We start from the raw sequence: 21,923 nt of genomic DNA, 5'->3' as shown, positions 1-21,923 counted from the left end.
TCCACAAGAACACTGCATATTCCAGAAACAATACTATAGCTTAGCAGTCCAAGCATTTGATCAGAATTTTTTCAAAAGTTTTTGGGAAGCAAAAATCCCAAAGATTTTGAAAGTCCATTACTGTCAAGCCAGACAACAGACTTTTTTGTTTTCGCTGACAACAGATCTTTAATCCTTAATTCCGGCTCAATGAGCTGAAACACATCAACATTGATCAGAGCAGACGTGAGAATTCAGGGCAATATGGCTGACTGGTTTCCATCGGAAACAATTTCTGCTACACTATACAAATCCATTTGAATGGAAATTAGGTCTGAGGTATTGAGTTCTGATAATTTTTATTATCGATTTAAATTGTACCGAATTAAAACAAAGAATCCAATCAAAATTTCAAAAAATATAAAAAAATTTTTAACGTTTCTGGAATTGTATCGAAAATGCATAAAACCATTGAAAAGCTAAATTACTGCCTAAGTTATCGTGTACGCTAAATTCTAACAAACAATCAAATCAAAATTAGTAGAGACTTAACATAAACAATTTGTGTTTATTTAATTCTATCGAAAATACATAAAATCATTGGAAGAAAAATTACGTCTAGGCTATCGAGTTCATTTAATTTTGCGTATTGATTGATTGATTGTATCGGGATGAATTGAGATGAAATTCACGTAGGTTGATTACAAAAGTGTGCTTCGTTCAGTTTATTGAATTGTATCGAATGTCAACAAAAATGCCTTATGATTGAAATTAAGTTTAATGACATGAAATACCATGGTTTACCATTTTCCGGGGTTGATTTGGTTCTTGAAGATATGTCAATAATTTCTGAGTTCTGTGGAACCTGTCAAATTTATACAAAGACAAGTTGAAACTTGGCAGCTATAAAGTGTTTTGTTTCAGACCAGGCTGCGATAAAATGTGCCCATTTACGTCACAGTAAATTCAAATGGACTGAGAACGGTACTTCAGTTGTAATATAATTTGAAACTGTTTTCTGCCTGCTATGTAAATAAATAGCTTACAGCTCAAGCCTTAAATTTGGCTAGGAATCTTTTTTGAGGACAAAATGACTGTTTATTAAAATTAAATATATTATGTGAAATATTGATTTCTATTTGTGACATGTGAAGGTCATCAAGTCTTATAGGTGATGATTAGAACTGCTATTAATCACTTTAAGTATTGACCTGTCAATCAAAAGGTCATTTATAGTACTGGTGTCACTAATTACTTCCGGGTCATATCCATCACCTTGACGACAGGTCACTTCCTGGACTATGTCTTCTTAATAGCCCTACCTGGGTGTTTTGCCTTTTGTTGTTATAGAAATGCTAAACGTAAATGATATTACTTTCACTAATGATGCTAACGTTTTAGATAGCGACTTCATGAAATGTGAAGTTTTAGTGAAACAACAAGAACAACAGACGTCTGATTGTAAATTTGAATGATGCAAATTGATTCTATCATTGTCAACAACATACATAGAAAATTTAGAAAACCTCTTTATAATCTCTATAGATGTCAACTGATTCCTTTATCCCAATATAATTCGTTCAGAGTTAAAAAGTTTAGAACAACTCTTTACAATCCCTTTAACTCTGTAGATTTTTAAGTCATTCTGAAAGAAAATAAGAAAATGGAATTTCAGAATTTCAAATGGTTTGAAGATAAGTCAGACTGCAACACTGTTGAACAGGAAGTGGAACTGTCATGTAGAATTACCTCAACAGTACGTAGTCTATGTGGGTCATTTCCTGTTTTCGTCTTTGTCTTAATTAACCAGAGATGCATGACGTATGAGTCTACTCTAAATAAGGGCATAGACGGAGGCGAATGCTTTTTCACGACAACTAGGCCATTTATTTATATTTGGTCCCTTTCAGAGAGTCTACATAGCTAATAATGTTTATTTGGTATCTAGGTTTGTCAACTTGACATCTCTTTCAGAGAATCCACATAGTTAATAATGTTTATTTAGCATTCAGGTTTGTCAACTCAGCATCCCTTTCAGAGAGTCCACATAGCTAATAATGTTTATTTAATAATAAGGTTTGTCAACTTGGCATTCCTTTCAGAGAGTCCACATAGCTAACTATTGTTTATTTGGTAGTTAGGTTTGTCAACATGGTATCTTTCAGAGAGTCCACATAATTTATCATTTTGTAATATTGCTATGAAAATCAGCACTGTGTTATAAACAGGTATAATTTATATTGTAAATGAGCCTGCACTTGAGAATTTGATAGTCACATAGACGAAGTCAGACTGTTTGGGGAAATAAACTGAAAACCAGATAAAACATATAAATTGAGTTACGTTCAGCAATTCTTGACAGTTTCCGTAAAACTGAATCAGACTCTATTATGAATGGTGAATTAGTTGTGTCTTCTTGGGCCAGACTCTTTACATCTGGTATTTTACAAAGATTTGTCTAGTGATAGTAACAATATGACCTGAATATAGTCCCTAGTTTTAGAGTGTTTACAGGATAATTCTGACACATTTGGTGAACAAATTATACAATTATCATTTTCAATCCTTGTGTTACATATGTTTTTTTGGCTTGGTTTAGAAACAATTGTAGTCCCAAATGACCAGTTTCTGATGTTTGAACTACCAGAATCATGATCATGGCAATCCTGATAGTACTGGTAGATAATGACTGCCATTCCACACAGTGATATATTGCTGAAAGTTGAACGACATGTTCGAATTACATGATCACCTGACAAACTGGACAGAGTAGTGGTAGATAATGGCTGCAATTCAAAACTATGATATATTGAAGAGCGTTATCAGAATTTTCACAGTAGACCGTTTGATTAAGTTATTGGTTTTTCCATGTAATAAATCATCTTGAAATGTAATTACAGGAAAATTTGATATGTTATATTAACCTATATGAGATAGTCGATAATATATAATATACATTATATTACATATAAGATACAAAGTAACAGTCTAAAAACAAAAGAATGAACTTCTCGGTGGACAAAGAGTGGACTAATCAATGTTATAATTATACAAAGAAAAAATATTTACATTTTGTTAAAAAAAATAAAGAATATTACATTGTTTAATACAAAGTTACATTTTATACAACAATGTTACATTTTATACAACAATGTTACATTTTATACAACAATGTTACAAAACATATAGAATACAACAATGTTGCACTTCAACATTATACAATGTTTCATTTTGTACAACGATGTTACATTTCATAAAACAATATTACAAAACATTATACAGAGTAAAACAATGTTTCATTTTTATGTGTTTTTAATGTTGGTATAAGTAACATTCTAGAATTTTTTTTGGTTGTTAAATTGATAATCTATAATATTATTTTGGTATTTTTCAGTTCTCCTGCGTCAGATCTCGCTGCCAGAAGAGGTGTATTTAGCAGACGACATTATGGTTCTGTGGAACTGGTAAGTTAGATTCTTGGCTCTGAAGAAATCTCTAATTGTCTTTGGGACATTCCTTTGTTCCACCTCTTATAAATTTCTAGAAATATATCTTATTTCAGTTCTTTTTGTCATCTAAAGTTTTGTGATTGTTTGCTTGAAAAATTCCTGATTTTTTTTGCTTTTAAATGCTTTCTCTATGCTTTCTCTATGATTTCTTTATGATTTCTCTATGCTTTCTATCGCTGAATATGCTTTGAATGTGTTATGCAAATTTTATGACCAAAAAATCATTTTCCAGAAAAATTACAAATTAAGAAGGGTATTGTATTTTTTTGAAATCTTTTTGAATAACGTCTTGTGGTATAGGAACAAAGTTTTAATGGAATTGAAGGGTTTTCTAATATTTTTCTTGTGTATTACAGCCATTTACGGCATTTTTTTTGCATCATTCGACTTTGGTGAAAGGTTGAGAATATCTTATCAATTTTTGCTTCACAAACTTTGTAGAAATCAGGTTTGATAAATTCATACATGCCTTTATATTCTCATGAAGTTGATGAAAATTGCTGTAACATTATTTTTGACAAATTTGTTTTCATGAAAAAAGCGATCTTCATTTTCAATTCATGTTTAATTCCGCTACATTAAGCAATGTGTAAAACAGCGTAAAATTTATTAATAAACCACAAGATTGAAGAAAATCTTGACATCTTTTCTTTAAAGGTATACTACCACTTAGAATGTATATAAAATCTTGATATTCAAACTAGGTCAAAATGAGCCTTTGTTCATCAGTCGAGCTTACCTGGTGTCATAACTATACTACAGAATCCTTCTATAATCTAATAAATTCATAAAACTAAGTAATAATTCATAAAACTAAGTAATAATTCATAAAACTAAGTAATAATTCATTACACTAAGTAATAATTCACAAACTAAGTAATTTAGAAAAAGGCTTAGAAGTGTTTTTCAATAATTATTTAGTTTAATAGATATATTGTGTTATATAGAGATTCTGTTCTTTAGTCATGACACCTGGTAAGTCTAACTGATGAATATATACACTTGTTGACCAAAGTTTAGACTTTTTGTCCATTCTAAGAGGTAGTATCCCTTTAATAAACATGGAGAAAAATGATTATATGTGATTTATAGTGGAAAAGTTGATATTAACAGAATATTTCTAAAGAATATAATTTGTAAGATTTAGCATGTAAAAGTTAAATAAAGAATATGAATTTGATATCAATACCTCAAAAATTGAAAAAGATTTTGTACAATTTATGGTGAAAAAAATGTTGATGTTGATTTCTCAATATTATGATTTTTATACAAAAAAAGAAATTTTGAAGAATTTATTGAGTTCACGTTATTGAAGAATTTCTAAAAAAGAAGATTTTGATATTAATATTTTTATAAATAGAAGATTATTTTGTAAAATTTATCATATGAAAGATAAAAATTAGTAAAAGATTTGACATCAATATCTTTATAAATTGAAAGAAGTTTTTATATTAAATTGAAATTTATTTAAATTGAATTTGTAAAATTGGTGGAGAAGTTCTATTTTGATGTCTATATCAAAAGAAAATGATTTTTATACCAAAACATAATAAATCAAAATCAATTTTTGTGCAATTTCTAGTGTAAATATTCAAATTATTAGAAATTTTCTAAAGATTTTAAAATCAATATCTTTGCAAATTAAAACTTAATTTTTTTTTCAAAAATAAATTGATATTTTTTTTACACTTTTGCTGTGTTTTTTTTGAGAATTGTCAAAAAATATCTCAAAAATGAAAATAAGAAATTAGGTTTCAAATTTATGCTTTGTTCAGTTGGTTAAATGTTTTTGAGATTTTTTGTGGCTTTTTGGTGTTATTAATTATTACGTTCCTTGGCGAAAGTTCATCCTTGTTGTTTCAGAAAATTTTGTTTTGTTTTTTTTAATTTGGGCTTATTCAATAACTTAGCTTTTGAGAGTAAAAGTGTCTACATCTTAAAAGCAACAAATATCACTTGACGATTGGCAAGACTTTATTTCTATTTACAATCACTGGTTTAATTTTATGCAATCTTTAGAAGTTTTGACGTGTTTTTCAAATTGTCCTTGGGTGTTTCTCACAATTTACATAATCAAGCTAGTTTATAAAGAGTTTATATTTATGTGGAAGTATCATGTCATTATTTTCACTTTGCTGCAACTGTTTTAAGGATGTTCCTGTGTATTTCAGTTAACATCAGTCGATGCTGAAGGATGTCTACAGAATGCTGGAAGATTTCGTGTCGAGAGTGGCGAGAGAGAAGGCGAAGAGATTTTACATTCTGTAAGTTTTTTCGCTATTCTAGTCTGATATTTTGGAGACTTGTTACGGGTAGTGACACAGGGGGGGTGGGGGCATTTTGGGAGTACCCTTTCAGACTCTCCATGATAGGCTTAAATCTATTGCTGCATTTTGAATCGAGCCTCGAGAGTCAGTCTGCCCCCTATTGGTAACCCCAGTCTAGGGAGGCTGGCATCACCACTGCGTGTTAGAAGGAAAAAAGGTCATATGGGAAAGTTTTCCTGATGAATGTAACCAATCTTGGTCTGGTCCACTGATCTAAAATCATTCGGTTGTTTAAAATTGGAGTTGTATCTTGAGAATAAGGAATTGTAAAAAAAATATGAGTTTTTGAAGTAATTGGTCCAGATAGATTTCAATATCCATAACCTTCTTTTAGAATTTTAAATTAGTTTGTGTTTTGGGATTTGTAGGCTTCATTAACCATTTTGATTTAGTAGCCTTTCTTAAAAGGCCAATGTATCTGCATTTATATTCTCATCAAATTTCTATTAACTATTTTGTCTTGATGCAATGAGTAGCTCTGTTATGAATGTCATAAAGCAGCCAATTCCTCGGCCATTTTTATTCATATTAGTACATTAATAATTCCTATTTATTTTATTTCAGTTATCCAGTCCTTTAAATAGTCCAATTCATTTAGAAAATCCTGAGTTTCAGACGCGTTGGTACTTTAAGTATTTCCTCGGAAAATGTAAGTAGAAATTTTTTTAATTGGTAAAATCTCATCTTCATTGTATTTATCGTCAAAACTTAACTATGTTACGTTAAAGATCCATCGAGAGTCGGAAATCCAAAAAGAGTAGGCTAATGTTGCTGACCTACTAAAATTTCCCTTATTGTACACTGCATGGCGTTGTCCGTCTTCATTAGACCTACAGATACAGAAAAAAAGAACTTATTCCACTTTATTTCATTATTTTCATTCAAAAGTTTCCAAAGGGAGTTAGAAATAGAAAGAGAGTAAGATAATACCGCTGTCCTGGCAAAATTTCACTCATTGCACACTGCATGGCGTTGCCCGTCTTCATTAACCTAAACTGGTACAGAAAAGTAGGACATAAAAATCCATTTATTAACATTTCGTTAGTTCTTTAAAATGAAATTTAAATTGTCTAGTTCAAAATAATTTTTTTCCCAGACTCTTTCAATTGCGGTTAAATTTGATTCTGAATTGTAGTGATTATACTTCAGTAGACTGGAGCGATTCAAAATTTACGCCCAAATTAAGCAAAATCACAACTTTTCACCAAATTTATTGACGCAATTTGCATTGAAATTACAGACTTTCAAAGTCAATATATGTGATAATGTGAAAAACGTTTTACGAGAGAAAAAAAAAACTTTAATGTCTAAAAATTAGATTTAAAACGGAAATTTTGAAAGACTGATTTGAATAAAACATAGAGTTTTAGAATTACTATTAGCAATATTTAGATTTATTATGTGATAATGTCTAAATATTTGAAATTATGTGTTTTCTTTAGAAATATTCTTGGAAAAAATCAAGTTTCAAAAACTAAAATTTTAAAAGACTGATTTGAATAAAATGTACACTTACATTTACAAAATGGCTACCAATATTTAAATTTAGAAAGCCATTTATTTTTGCAAGCATCAAAGCTTACTAATAAATTTACAGTCTACTTCAAATAAGTCTTGTGAATTTTGCGTTGCTTTAATTGAGTTTGTGACAGAGGAAGAAATTCTATTTTCTTTTCTCCGTTAATTCAATTTGGACTAGACTAGAAAATGAAAGATAATGTTATTAATAGCATAGAGGAAGTAAGTTGCTTGCTGGATTCCAGGCAGGAATACTCACAACTCAAAGACATTAAAAAATGATGTGAAAATTGCACAAAATTGTATGCCCTGATGACCAAGTCTATTCTCAAGAGTGCAAAAGGATTTCTGCCTGGATAATATTTCTAATCATATTTCAAGCTACATAGTCTCACAAATTCTAAAAACCCTGATGATCAGGTCTATTCAAAAGAGTGCAAACTAAATTCTTATTCTGAAGTTACATAGCCTCAAAACTTTTAGAAGCCCTTATGATCCTATAAATAATATGTCTGGATGATATTTCTAACCCTACCTGGATTTCTAAGGTTTCAAAAATTAAAAGTGCCGTGATGATTGAGTCTATTCATAAGAGTGCAACCTAATTTCAGTGTGGATAATATTTCTTATCTTTTCTGATTTAATCTAAAAAATAACCCTGATGCTCCTGTCTATTCATAAAGTGAATTACGCCTGGATAATATTTCTAATGTGATTTTCATTGATATAACAATCAATGATTGGTTATTATAGTCTCGCCTCGTCCAATCAATGTCTAGATTACCACCAGACGGCCTAAGCAGATTTTAAGATTAACGCCATTGATCCAGTAACCCAATAATGGCGGCTGTTATGATGATGGGAATCTGATAAAATTAATGGTAATTGGGGTCTCGAATTCGGGTTGATCAGAAGTCGATATTTTTGATTAAATGTCTGACTGTACTCTTAAAGTGCGTTGATATTAGACCATTGGACAAACACTGTTTTGGGCCGGCTGTAAATGTGTATCGATAACACGGAAAAGATCAATGCCGAGAGGTTTGGTCAAAGACCAGCTGGTAGAAAGGATCCTAAAGAACTTAAGTTGCTATCCTCATAAGATCATTACCAAGAGGTTTGACCTAAGACCAGCTGGTACAGGATCCTCATGAACCTTACTTGTTCTCCTTGAAAAATAATTACCAAGAGGTTTGACCAAAGATCAGCTGGTAGAAAGGATCTTTGTGAACAAATGGTTGTTTTTTATCTTTCTTTCTTTAAAGAGCAAGATAGACCAATGAACTTTTTGTCCTGGATAATCAACTTTGAGTGTGGCAACAGAAAACTACTTAATAGAATGATTCAAATCTAAATGTGTATAAAATCAATAATACTATCCTTGGTTGAAAACGACCAGCTCTCTGACATGATACTACTTTAAAACCAATGCTGAATTAAAACCAAACATGAGTCCAAACAGTTTCTGGCATTGTAAAATGTTTTTCTAAACTGTTGATGTGTTTCAGGGATACTGATAGCATCAATTTACACCATTCCAAATCTGTGGTTTGTGCAATACAGAAATGCTTTAGACGACACTATCTTTCAGTTAAAGAGATTGTAAAGAGGTTTTCTTAACTTTTTTTGTGTATCAGGGACATTTTTCAATTTGCACTATTACATTTTTCAATCAGACGTCTGTGGTTCCTGCAATTCCACTAAAACTAAGCGTTTTATGATGTCACTATTGTAAAGGCCCATGGATATTATTAACAGCTTGTACAATAGTGATGTCATAAAAAGTTTTAGTGATATTGCAGGAACAACAGACGTCTAACTGAAATTGGAATGGTGCAAATCGATGCTATCAGTGTCTCAGATATTCATAAATAGCTTTGAAAACTTCTGAACCATTTCTATCTACTTCAAGCATCTTTTTTTTCACACAGCCTCTAAACATTCCAGCTAGACTATTGACTCTTATTATAGTTAATAATGTGATAAGTAAAAACGATTTAACACTGAAATTGAATCTAACTGTGGTCGGGTAGACAGATCAATCAACTAACAGAAAAACTTAGTGTTAGCATTATTTCAACTGTCTTAACTTGTAACTTAAAATGATTATGTCTTCTATTTTGTTAAAAACACTGTTAATAGCTTTACCACAGCTTTACCACAAGCTTTACCACTTGACCACAAGCCTTACCACAAGCTTTACCACAAGGAGAAAATAAACGTACAATTGTTAAACTTGTTTCAAAAACAAAAGGAAGAACTTGAAACCAGTTTTAAACGATTATTAACTGCCCTACCTTGACTGCAATAGCCACCTTTCTTGTATCATGGGATTATGTGGTTTTCGTGTGTTTTAGTACTTCTTAAGACTATTAAAGCACAATAAAGAGGCAAATCAATTCCCGAAAATGCTGACTGTTTCCCTTTAAGCCTAATATTACAGATTTCCAAAAAGATTAGCCCGAGGTGTCCGACAAAGAAATTATGGAATTTTATCGGATTTGTCTGGGAAGATGGCACCTCATTTATTCATGAAATTGGATTTTTACTGGCGGTGTAAATTATGGTCACTTCCAGACTTTTTGATATTCAAAAATTAATGATGGATTTCCTTTAACGGTTCCTGCTGCTTCCAGGCTTGAAGACTTGCTAGATTTGAAAATAAACTAGAAATTCTTGTGAATTATAAAATGAACTTTGGATATCTTGTCAGGTTGTTCAAGTTAGTTTGTTAAACTTTGAAAAGCAAAAGCAAAGGAAAGAACTAAAATATAAATTGTTAGGATTTTATCATTGCCTTATTCTCAAAAACTTGGGGCGGGGCGAAATATCTGAGATTGCCAGAATTTCTAACCTAGTTATGAGATTTTTGCCCGAAAACCTTGCTTTCGGGGCTGCCCTCTCTGGCGCCGCCAATGGAAAGCATTTGTTCTCTCATTTAAGTTTTCATTGCTGAATTCATGCATTCACAAACCAGACAATAAAATCTTTAATGTATTTTAAGTAAATGGTATGTAAATATGAAAATATTGTGTAATTTTTCTTCTACAGAGGCAAAAGAATTACCATATTTCTGGACGTTTTTATGAAGTAGACTATGAAATTTTCTAAATGTTTTAGAACTTGAATAATAATTAGCATAAACTAAAAGTATTTCTATAGAAGCAAGAGAGGGTATTATAAAATTTCTGGAGGGCACAAAAGATAGACAATGCAATTTGCTTCAATTTCTTGAAATTTGAATAATAATTTGCAGGAACATAATTGTTGGTTTTTCCCTCTATAGGGCAAGTATTATGAAATTTCTGGAGGGTATATTGGACAGACAATGTCATTTCCAAGTATTTGAGGGTGATTTATGAAAATTGGACTTGAGTTAACCCAAATTAGTACTTGTCTAACTAGCTTGACGTGTATCATTGACATTTTATTAGATTTGGATACTTGTGTAAGACATGGTTTATTGGGTATTGACATTGTTGTTGACCTTGTTAACTATGTTACATCATTGTGGTTTTAGAAATAACAGATTCTGATGGGAAGAGCCTTCGGAACAATATGACCCTTGAAATTTATTAGATTTGGACACTTATGTCAGACTTTGGCAGAGAAATTCTAGCCCTCGGTACTTCATAGCTTGACAAAGTTGGTAAGTGTAAGTTGTTAACTAGGCTATATCACAGGTTTTAGAAATACCAGACTACGACTAAAGTCTTCTGTACTTGAAATTGTCTGATAAATTTGGTTTGTGTAAGAAATTGGTATTATGGTTTGATATATCATGATCTTAACTTTAGTATATGATTTCTTTATCCCAGTTTTAGCTCAGTGTTAACTTGTAGTTGGGTTAAAAGCATCAAGTTGCACCATTCCGATTTCATTCAGACATCTTTGGTTCATGTAATTCCATTCAAACTACAAACTATCACAAATCGATGTGTTCAGTGCCTCCAATGCCTAATATGATGAGGATTAGAATCAATGTTGCTTGACTGAAAAAATAAGTATAATATTACCCTGTAGATTTGATATTTATTATAGATATATTGTATTTTCAGTACATCAGAACTATGTAGGAGTGGATGTAGAAAAAGAACCGTTTTTACTGTCAGTTGTTGTCACGGACGCCAATAATCACAATGTTCAACAATATAGAGCCATTTTATGGCGAAAATCCGTAAGTTTGAACTGTTTCTGATTTCTCTTTACTTCAAAAATTAAGCCTTGAGTCTCTTTAATTAGGGTTAAAAGTAAAAATGAATTTCCCCAAAGAGTGTTAAGAATAACTTGGATATTGTATGTTCCAGTTTTCAATGAATACTTGAATTTCCCCCAAAAGGAATTGAGGAACAGTTTGGCAATAGATCTTAGACTTGTTGTTAGAGTTTTCCAATCGAGGATTTAAATTTCCCCCCAAAAGGAATTGAGGAACAGTTTGGCAATAGATCTTAGACTTGTTGTTAGAGTTTTCCAGTTGAGGATTTAAATTTTCCCCATAAGGAATTGAGGAATATTTTCTCTATATACCTGAAGAGTATCTTGAAAGAATGAAATATTTTTACTTCTATTTTTCAGGGTGCCAAAAAAATCTCCCTGCCTTATAATCCTAATAAACCTCAAACAGTTAAAGGAATTTTAAGGTAAGAATAAGAATCATAATTCCTAAAAGTGTCTCAGAGTCTGCAGAATATGATTACCACAGAATAATTCCCACTTATGTCTGTATGTAAAGGTTTAGGGAGAGAAGTCAGCCGATTTAATTTTGCTGTTGTTAAAAAAAAAATCGAATTTACACATCTTGTGAAATTTTTTTCACCTAGAAAAATCTAATACACAATAAAATAAGGGATGTAAAACTCCATTTTCAATTTATTTATTTTATGTTTTACAGTCATTTTGATATAGAGAAATTAGAACGAGGACCAAAAGAAATTTTTGACCCTGAAATACAGAAAGAGTTATTAGTTCTAGAGGAACAGGAAGGGTCAGTGAATTTTAAATTCGGAGTTATTTATGCCAAAGAAGGACAGACGTCTGATGATGACTTTTACAGCAACGGTAAGTTACCAATATATATATATATATATATATATATCTACCGATAGACTCAAAGACAAAAGAAACATCATGTGGACTTACCATATATATATAGAGACTTCGGAGAAAGTCAGTATTTGACATCAGAGAAAGTCAGTATTTGACATCAGAGAAAGTATTTGACATCAGAGAAAGTCAGTATTTGACATCAGAGAAAGTCAGTATTTGACATCAGAGTAAGTCAGTAATTGACATCAGAGAAAGTCAGTATTTGACATTAAGTTAAGATAACATTCTGTTTGGTTTAAGTTTTTAGGAAGTAATGTTTTTTTTTGCCTTTAAGTATAGAATTTACACCCAGACATACATGTCCTCTTGCTAATACATGGTGCTGCTATCAAAGACATTTACTTCTAAGCCAATTTATTGGATTCCTGTCTTAAGTCTAAGAATTCAAGAGTTTTATTTGATGAACATGATCTCACAAAGGCTTGGTTTCTTTGATATTAACTTCAAATGTTGATCTTAAATCTTAATAAGAAATGAAGACAGAGAGCTAATGTTATTAGACAAATCATGACTAACTTTAAATAGAGATGATCAGGGATATAGAAATAGCTCCATATTGCCGGTCATGTCTGATTGGCAATGCTAAATGAATTGTGATTGAACCAAGGGCATAAGCCAGTTTTTTTTATTTTCCACAAACTAGCATATTGTTTGAATTTATATACCTGCAAGTGTATTTGTGACCTTGGCCAGTGCTTTACATAGACATTTTAATGAACTTCTTTACTCATGATACAAATATTAAACAGAAAAAATTATACTAGCTGGAAAAATTAAGAAGGCAACTAAAATAACTAAACCATATTTTTTAATATCACGAAACAGCTACAAAAACATATTGATGTAGATTACCACAATATATATTATGTCATCCTAAACTAAGTGTCAAAAGTTTTTATAAAAGTCTGATAAAAACAAAAACCTTGTGAGAATTGGACCTCGGTACAGGATACTGGCAGTTGATAAAATCAAATTCGGAAAATTGCTTTTGTTCTGTCTGCCATGTTCATTATCTAAACGCCAATTTTAACATGACATGAGTGATATATTATCAATAATTTCTATTTTCACCAGAAATTGGACTCCTATCTCGTCAGCCATCTTATAGATCAAAAATGTCAGACATTTTATTACATTTGTCAATCGATGTAAAATTTGAATTTAGAAAGATAATGGAAAAATTATGATTGTTGTACTCCATAACTGGGTGCTACGATGGCTCATTAACTTAGACTCTTGCTTGCTAACTTGATGGTCTTACCATGGGTCAAAATGATACCTTCACATTTATCAACCCAGTATCTCCCTGTCAGTGATAGAGGTCGGAGAGGCTGAGACAGGAAAAAGGTATACTGTCGGATGGGACAATAAACGTCCAAAATCCCTGTCCTGGCAAAATTTTGCTCATTGCAAAATGCATAACATATCCTGTCTTTATTAACCCAAACAGTTTAGGACATAAAACCCTATTACATTACATTTGGTTTTTTGCTTGGCAACGGATCCTTGTCAATGATCTTCTGGGTATATATCTACTGAGCAGTTAATTTGTAGAGTCCACAAGGTAATGATATCATGAAATGTTGTTTTTGTTTTTACAGAAACTGCTCCTGAGGAGTTTGATAATTTCCTGTGTTTACTGGGAGATAGAGTCAAGTTAAAAGGTTGGGATAAGTTTAAAGGTGGTTTGGATATTAAATGTAAGTTTCTTGTAAGTTTCTAGATCTAGAGGGGAATTGAGATAAGGTTAATATATAATCATGAAATGGGCAAAAATTATGTTTTGGCAATTGTTTTTTTTGGTTAAGTATTTTGTTGAAAGCTAAATATTAATCAAAACCATCATGCCAGACTCTATCATAGGCTTTGATTAAGTCACAAAATATTATTTTTTATTATTTTACATTTATTATCTCCATGATTGAATTATGTATTTATGTATGGATTTATTGATTGATTGATGGATTGATTGATTGATTGATTGATTGATTGATTGATTGATTGATTGATTGATTGATTGATGGATTGATGGATTGATTGATGGATTGATTGATTGATGGATTGATGGATTGTTTGATTGATGGATTGATGGATGAATTGATGGATTGATTGATTGATTGATGGATTGATTGATGGATTGATGGATTGTTTGATTGATTGATTGTTGGATTGATGGATTGATTGATTGATGGATTGATGGATTGATTGATTGTTGATTTCAGCCAATACAACCGGTGAAGAAACAATATACACAGTTTATGAAGGTCATGAGATATTATTTCATGTTTCTACCATGCTGCCTTACAACTCTCACAACAAACAACAGGTAGGGTGGGGTCAGGACTGAGGGTGGGGTCAGAACTAGGGGTGGGGTGTTGCTTGCTATTGCTATATGTATAGAAAATAAGCAATATTTACTTGGAAGGATCTAGAAATTGTTCTACCTATAAATTATGTAAACAATGATAAGATAAAACATGGTTTAATATATATATATTTTATATTTATCTCTATAGGTGGAAAGAAAACGTCATATTGGTAATGATATTGTGAATATAGTATTTGTAGACTGTGATAGTGATAAGATACCATCGTTTAAACCAGCCATGATGAAGACTCGCTTTACTCGTATCCTTTTTAAACTTCATAGAATTGTATACTTACTTTCTTATAATTGATATACTTACATACTTATAATTGGTATACTTACTTATGATTGATATACTTACTTACTTATAATTGATATACTTACTTATAATTGATATACTTACTTATAATTGATATACTTACATATAATTGATATACTTCTTCATTTATGATTGATATACTTCCTCATGTGAACAGTTCATTAGTTGCTATCAATGTTTTGCCAATATGACAGTTTAAGACAAGATACAAAATAATTACTTAATTACAGCATACTCGTGTTGCTCTTCTGTTTGTTTGAAAATAGTGTTTTTGTTTCAAAACTGCAAGGACAAAAATTCCAAACTTGTTTTTCTCCGTTTAACCTGATTATTCTGTAAATGAGACATAATTATTATAATTGAATTATGGAAAAAAATTGAAATTACAATGGAATTTTCTCGACACTTTTTTGGAATTATCATGAAATAAAAATTTCAATTATAAAATGGAATCATTTCATTGGTCCATTTGAAATTGTTCCTACACCAATGATTTTACATGTTTGTTTACTGTCATATCCAATTAGTAATTTTATCTTTAACGAGAGTTTTTTTTGATGAGAATTTTCTAAAAATAACATTTCTATAAATGTTGATGTAGTAAACAATTTTCTTGTTTGGTTTCTTGATGAAAATGAAAAAAAATACGAAAACATAGAAATGTAATGAAATTTGAAAAATCCAGAAAATGAAAGAATCGTAAAAATATCATGAAAAGATGAAAATATAAGAAATTGAAAATTAGAATAAAACGTATTAAAATGAAATATTATTGAGATGAAGAAATTGAAAAGAAACATATTGAAATGAGTTTTATGATTTTATATCCTTGACGATGTGTCAGATATTTTTGCTGTTGTAACTCATGATAAGAACAACGATTCATATAGGTCAGTTTTTTTTATTTTATTATTTCCGTTAATTTCCAAGCCACTTTATTAATATAACTTTGAGATTTTCTTTCATGTAAATCTGGATGCATTTTGCAACATTACTCTTTTTTTCAGAGCAAATTTATATTAATGAAATTTGAAATATGATGCGCAGCAGGCAACAGGCCTATGACTCTGTTAGTGGACAAGATTATCTCTGAGGCCATTCTTCAACCTATTAGTTTTACACTCAAGACTGCACTAAAATAGACATATATCTCCCTTCTGAAACACCTGCTGCAACTCTGCCACATAGTTAAAGAACTGGGCATCCCTTTTGGAGAGTCATATATTTAGTATATTATTTTCTCTATAAATCATTAAAATATTATGCACTATGAACACTGAAACATATATTTTGAAATTAAGATGTCAACTCAAAGTTTGAATACCATTCTGTTTTGTTTTAGATTATATGTGTTTTCTGAAGAATCTACGCCATTATTCGGCCCCCCATTACCCTCACCAGCGACGTTTCATGATCATTCTGAATTCAGAGATTTTCTTCTTGTCAAATGTAAGTGTGTATACGTTGATTAGTCCCTATTGTTAACTTAAAGTAATAATACCACTAGAATGAACATTAAATTTAGTGTTTCAAACTTGACCAGTAAGAGTATATATATTCATCTTAAAACCTACACATTGCCACAACAGAATTTCTCAACAATCTGATAAATCCATAAAACTACAAAATTATCGTTATAACTTTTTTTGATATTTATTTTTAACAGTAATAAACGGTGAAAAAGCAGTAGTGAACAACCCACTGTTCGCTCAGAAACGGGAACGAACGTTAGATATGTTGATAAAAACTTTATATCAAGAATATATGTCAGAGGTAACAAAGGTATTTTAACCCCTGTTTTTTTTATAATTAACCCTATTGTTGCCATCTCCATCCCATTCTTCTGTCTCTTTCCTATCCAGGTTACAATTTCCCTTTTTCCTCTGTATTTTATACACAGGATTTGTTGCATGATCCTGAATCCCCCCAAATTTATTATTGTTGAAATTTATCTGTCGTAGTGTTGAAATCTTGGTTCCTGTATTTCCAGTCTACCTGTATTTTTGGAGCTTGCATGATATTTCAGTCAAACTTCTGTTTCTTTCAAACAGTATTTTCAAGCCATCTTCTCAAATCCCTCTGTATTTTTTAACTTGTTTGTTCCATATTTTAAATGTTAAAAGAGTGAAAAATTGAAAAGAAATGTGTGATCAAGCTCGGAAACCTACAACCTATACTTTTTGCCTCTATTTCAGAATAATATGTTGTATCGTCGAGCGTTTAGTGATGTCATACAAGATAGTCATGGTTCTCGGAGAAAAGAGGAAGTTCGGAGATCAGAATTTGTTCGAGTGGGACAGGTTAGTTTTCTTGACAAAATACCTTCATTACACACTGGTGTTGATCTTCTTCATATGAAGAGTCTGGTGCATAAAAGTTGGGTATTGAACTCAACTAGCCTATATCCAACTGTCTTTGAAAAATGCCCTTATTGCACACTATGTGGTGTCTCTAGTTAAAGTAAATTATTTTTTTTTTTCAGACTCTAAAATTAAAAACAATATTAAAGGGTGATGCCCCTACAAGTTTAGTGACAACAGGGTTGTTAAAACGAGAGGTAAGATTGTTCTTCTCTTCATACATTAAAATACATCCGTGGAAAATAAACCAGCATCCTGTGGTGATACAGACTGTATGTTAAAGATCCCTCGACAGTTGGAAATAAAATAAACAGAGGCTAATGCCCCTGTCCTGGCAAAATTTCCCTCATTGCACACATCTTGAAATCAATGCATTGACTTGTCCACACATAATGATAATTGGAACTGTATTTTAAATTTGCAGCCTTGGGAACCTCAGAGATGTTTTATGGAATTCCCCTACTCTATTACTTGTGGAGATTCTTGGGGTGAGTGGATTTTATTATTTTAGGGGGAGGTGGGAGTGGGAGGGGGAGTACACTTAGTTTTAGTAGAATTGCAGAAACCACAGACATCGGCTTGAAAATTAGAATGGTGCAAATTGATGCTATCAGTGTCCCTGATACACATAACAAATTTAGAAAACCTCTATACAATCACTTTAGGTGCCAAGTTAATCATATTTATATATGGCTTTGAAAGTATGTTTTTACCTAATAATTTGTCTGATGGTTTTTATATAGAATCATTATAAAAGGTGTGATTATCATTTCATGCAGTCTCCTTCACAAAACTGTTATTCACTTCTTAAAGAGGTTTCCAAAATAGACAATTTCTGGAAATAATTAGATAGTTTCTCATTATGTGTCTGCTTAATCTTTGAAAAAAAAATGTTCAAATTACTTCAAAAATGGAAAACAATTTTTCAGTCTGATATAAGATTATTTTATGTGGGTTTTAACCTGTTTTTGGTTGAATTACAGTCCGCTCAATCTTTGAAAAAACTCATCAATTTACATTTTAAATGGAAAAAAAATTTCTAAATTTGTTAAATCTTAAAAAAAAGGGTTTGAATTATATTTTAAATGTATATTAGTTAAGAATAAGTTTATATTACGTGGGTTTTAAACTGTTATTAATGGTCGGATTCTGGTCTGATAAAAACTGTTTAAATTATAGAAAAACGTTTTTGTGTTGAATTATGTTTAAACACTAATTAAATTTGTAGAAAACCAGAAATATTCTAATCAAAAGTTTCCTCTGATAATTTTGTCTGATGTTAATTTTTATATTTTTTAGGAGATAAACTGATTGTAGCAACAAATGATGGTGTCATGGTTTTAGAAGGTATGATTTTTATTCTTTTTCATCAAAAACTATTTATTTCTTCTTAATGACAATAAGGCATCTAAATTAATTGATAAGAGAAAATTAATGAAGAATGGATAAGCCCTGATATTTAATGAAACCACGGTTTATATATTACAGAGGGTCTTTCACCACGACCAATATTTGATAAGACTGTAATAGTTAAACAGTTAAATGTTATAGAAGCTCATGGTTTACTCATCATGAGAACAGATAAAGGTAAGAATATAATACTATCTAATATAATTTATCTAATAATAAGACAGTCAGTTATATCTTGTTGCCTAAGTCTAATGTGCTTTAAACACAACAACTTCTCTCAGGGCTTTTTAGATAACAAAGAAACAGCATTTTACAAGGATAATAGCTTAAGTCTTTGAGGATCCTGTCAGCTGGTCCATGGACAAACCTCTTGGCATTGATATATCTCGCAATATCTGTACCCATTTACAGCTGGACTAATAAGGAATGAGTCACTTTCACACTGTAAGAACACCCAATCACAGGACAGAACTGCCGACCCCCTCCCCTACACTGCCCCCAAACAACAAAACAAACTATGACATTCTTATAACATTGTTATATTTTAGGTAAAGATGGAAAGATCAATGTATTCAGATTGAGTGATTTTGAAGGAGAATTGGCTGATGTAGCTAGAACCAAGACAGATTGTAGAGAACACAGACTGGAGAGAGCCAAAGGTAAAAAACATCTTTGACTTATTAATAAATTGAATCCATTCACACAGAAGCCAAAGGTAAAAAAGCATTCAATACCTACTAATATTTCTTATCATATAAACTTTCCCCAATGAGAGTTCAATAATATTTTGGAAATAACACTGAAATTTTTTTTTTTCAAATTTCAGGATGTCACATGTATGCTTTGAGTCGTCCAGGAGGAAGTCACCTGAGGATGGTGGTAGCTGTCGGGAAGAAGTTGTTGTTGTTTACATGGAAACATTCAGCTGCCTGGTCAGCATGGTGTCCATCTGTAGATCTAGATACTATTGATGGCTTCACGTTTGTTAGGGTAAGTAAAAAAGTTGAGGTTAGAAAATAAATCAAAATTTATTTTGGAACTTTGTTCATCATAAAGTAAGGTCATGTCTTTTTTGGGAAAGTTTGAAAGCAAACATTGGTGTAGATTCGAACCCATGGTACCAAATATCCAAGCAGATGACAATCCAATAGATATTCCACATTTTGCATTGTACAAAACTTGCCTTAACCTACTTGCCTAAGGCTACTGAGTTCATTTCCTTTAGTGTCTTGTACAATGTATGCAGGGTTTGAGTTAATTGTGGTCTCTATTTTTACAGGAGTTGTCTGCCTTTGAACAGCCTCAGATGTTAACGTTAGTGGATGGAATAAAACACGACAATCAGATCTGTGTCAGCTATAAAAACCAGTTTGATTTGATCAATGAGAAAAATGGTGACACTCTTCAACTACATAAAGTGGATGCCAATAAGGTAGGAAAAGATGCAATAATTTTTACAAGGTTGACATCTAGTGGCAGTGCCAGGCTCCTACAACTGGGCAGAAAAATTGGGAAAATTCTCATTGGTGATCAAAGGGGAAAAAATGGGGAAAAGTGGAATTGATTCTGTGCATCCTGACAGATATTTTTGGGCTAAAACATATAAAATTGAAATGTATTTAACATGAATTAGTCTAGTTCTACTATAATATTGGTTTAGTTATAGTTAAAGGGAGATAATAAGCTGTTTTTGGTATTTCAGGTGAATCTAGTAGCAGCTTTAGATATATATGAAGATGATGAAGCAGAATTGATGCTGTGTTATAATCGTAAGTATATTTACCTTCACGCCTGTTAACACACAGTAGATCAGTGAGCTAGACCAAGGTTCTAATGCCTAAAATCATTGGGCAGTAAATCAGCAAGTGAGATGGGAGTTTCTGGTACCTGTTCTGCCGGTAGTTGTGGATCAATCCTCCACTAGCACAGAATTGGGGAGGACGTGACATAGAAAGAGTGCTTGGATTTGACAAAAATATGAGGTGACCAAAAAATCTTTCTTTGAATCTTAGGCTACTCCTTTGTCTGCTGTATTTCATCGGATTTTGATATTGATGAATGAAAGAGGACTGACATTTCCTTGTTATTCGTTTCAGATGTGAGCCATTTCCAGAAGTTACGAGAAGAGAACTGTAATGATTTTGACTTTTTATGGAATTCAGAACCCCAAGCTATAGGTATGTTGATTCTTTGTTTCTTTCTTTGCTTTTGTCCTGACAGAATTTCCCTCATGGCTCACTGCATAGCTTTTCCTCATTCCTCCTTCATTAATGTAATGATGGTGAATTTTGAATTTTCCAGTTTGTACTATGAAATCTACAAGAATTAAGGAGTGGTCTTTTCCTACAGGCTGTGCACGTTAATGATCCCTTGACAGTTGGAAGTCGAAACCTAATGCCTCTGTCCTGGCAAAGTTTTCCTCATGGTGTTGTTCGCCTTAGTCCAATTAGGTGCAGAACAGTAGGATGTAAAACTCCATTAATTTCAGTTCATTTTGTATTTTTCAGTTTGTGCCTTCTCTCTATGTAATATTATTGATTATTGATTTAACTCTGTTTTCTATTTTTCAGTTTGTGCCTTCCCCTATGTAATGGCCTTCACGTCTGATACAATAGAAATAAGATTGATAATAAACGGTAATCTAGTACATACCATGACTATGCCTGATTTAACTCTTATAACTTCTAAAGTAAGTTCTTATTTTCTTACAAGAGAGTAGGCTAATACCGCAGTCCTGGTAGAATTAACCTCATTGTGTACTTTGTGGTGTTACCCATTTTAGGCAGAGACAGAGAGTGTACAATTTCATTTTATTTTTGTTGACAAAGATAGCGAGTTAGTGAGTATCCTACCTCATGCTCGATACTTGGTTATCAATCTTCAAGCGTTGAGAGATACAAGTCTGGGTTCAAGGGTAATGATGGTTTATAAAGAGTAGTGGTGTATTGCATTTGTCCCATATTTATTCAATAGTTAGGTCTTTTCTAACTAGCTGTTAAATAGATAACTCAAATCAACCATATTAAC

General features: G+C 31.7%; 1 protein-coding gene across 1 annotated transcript; it reads left to right on the top strand.

Annotated features, from left to right (window-relative positions):
- Positions 1-3,371: 3,371 nt before the first annotated feature.
- LOTGIDRAFT_109410 (hypothetical protein) lies at positions 3,372-21,615 on the top strand (the record flags this gene model as incomplete). The annotated part of the gene is made up of 23 exons (XM_009046281.1): positions 3,372-3,443; positions 5,660-5,752; positions 6,380-6,464; positions 11,392-11,510; positions 11,909-11,973; positions 12,225-12,391; positions 14,041-14,139; positions 14,662-14,765; positions 14,956-15,067; positions 15,971-16,016; positions 16,469-16,575; positions 16,793-16,908; positions 17,322-17,426; positions 17,609-17,683; positions 17,911-17,974; positions 18,786-18,833; positions 18,975-19,073; positions 19,445-19,555; positions 19,723-19,886; positions 20,176-20,328; positions 20,599-20,689; positions 20,993-21,073; positions 21,467-21,615. Coding segments are annotated over 23 exons (2,325 nt in total), but the record flags the coding sequence as incomplete, so codon positions are not given.
- Between the last annotated feature and the right edge of the window lie 308 nt (positions 21,616-21,923).

Source organism: Lottia gigantea (assembly GCF_000327385.1).
Source record: "Lottia gigantea unplaced genomic scaffold LOTGIsca_10, whole genome shotgun sequence".
Classification (NCBI taxonomy): domain Eukaryota; kingdom Metazoa; phylum Mollusca; class Gastropoda; family Lottiidae; genus Lottia; species Lottia gigantea.
Note: the sequence above shows the minus strand (reverse complement) of the source record. Positions and strands in the feature narration are given on the sequence as shown.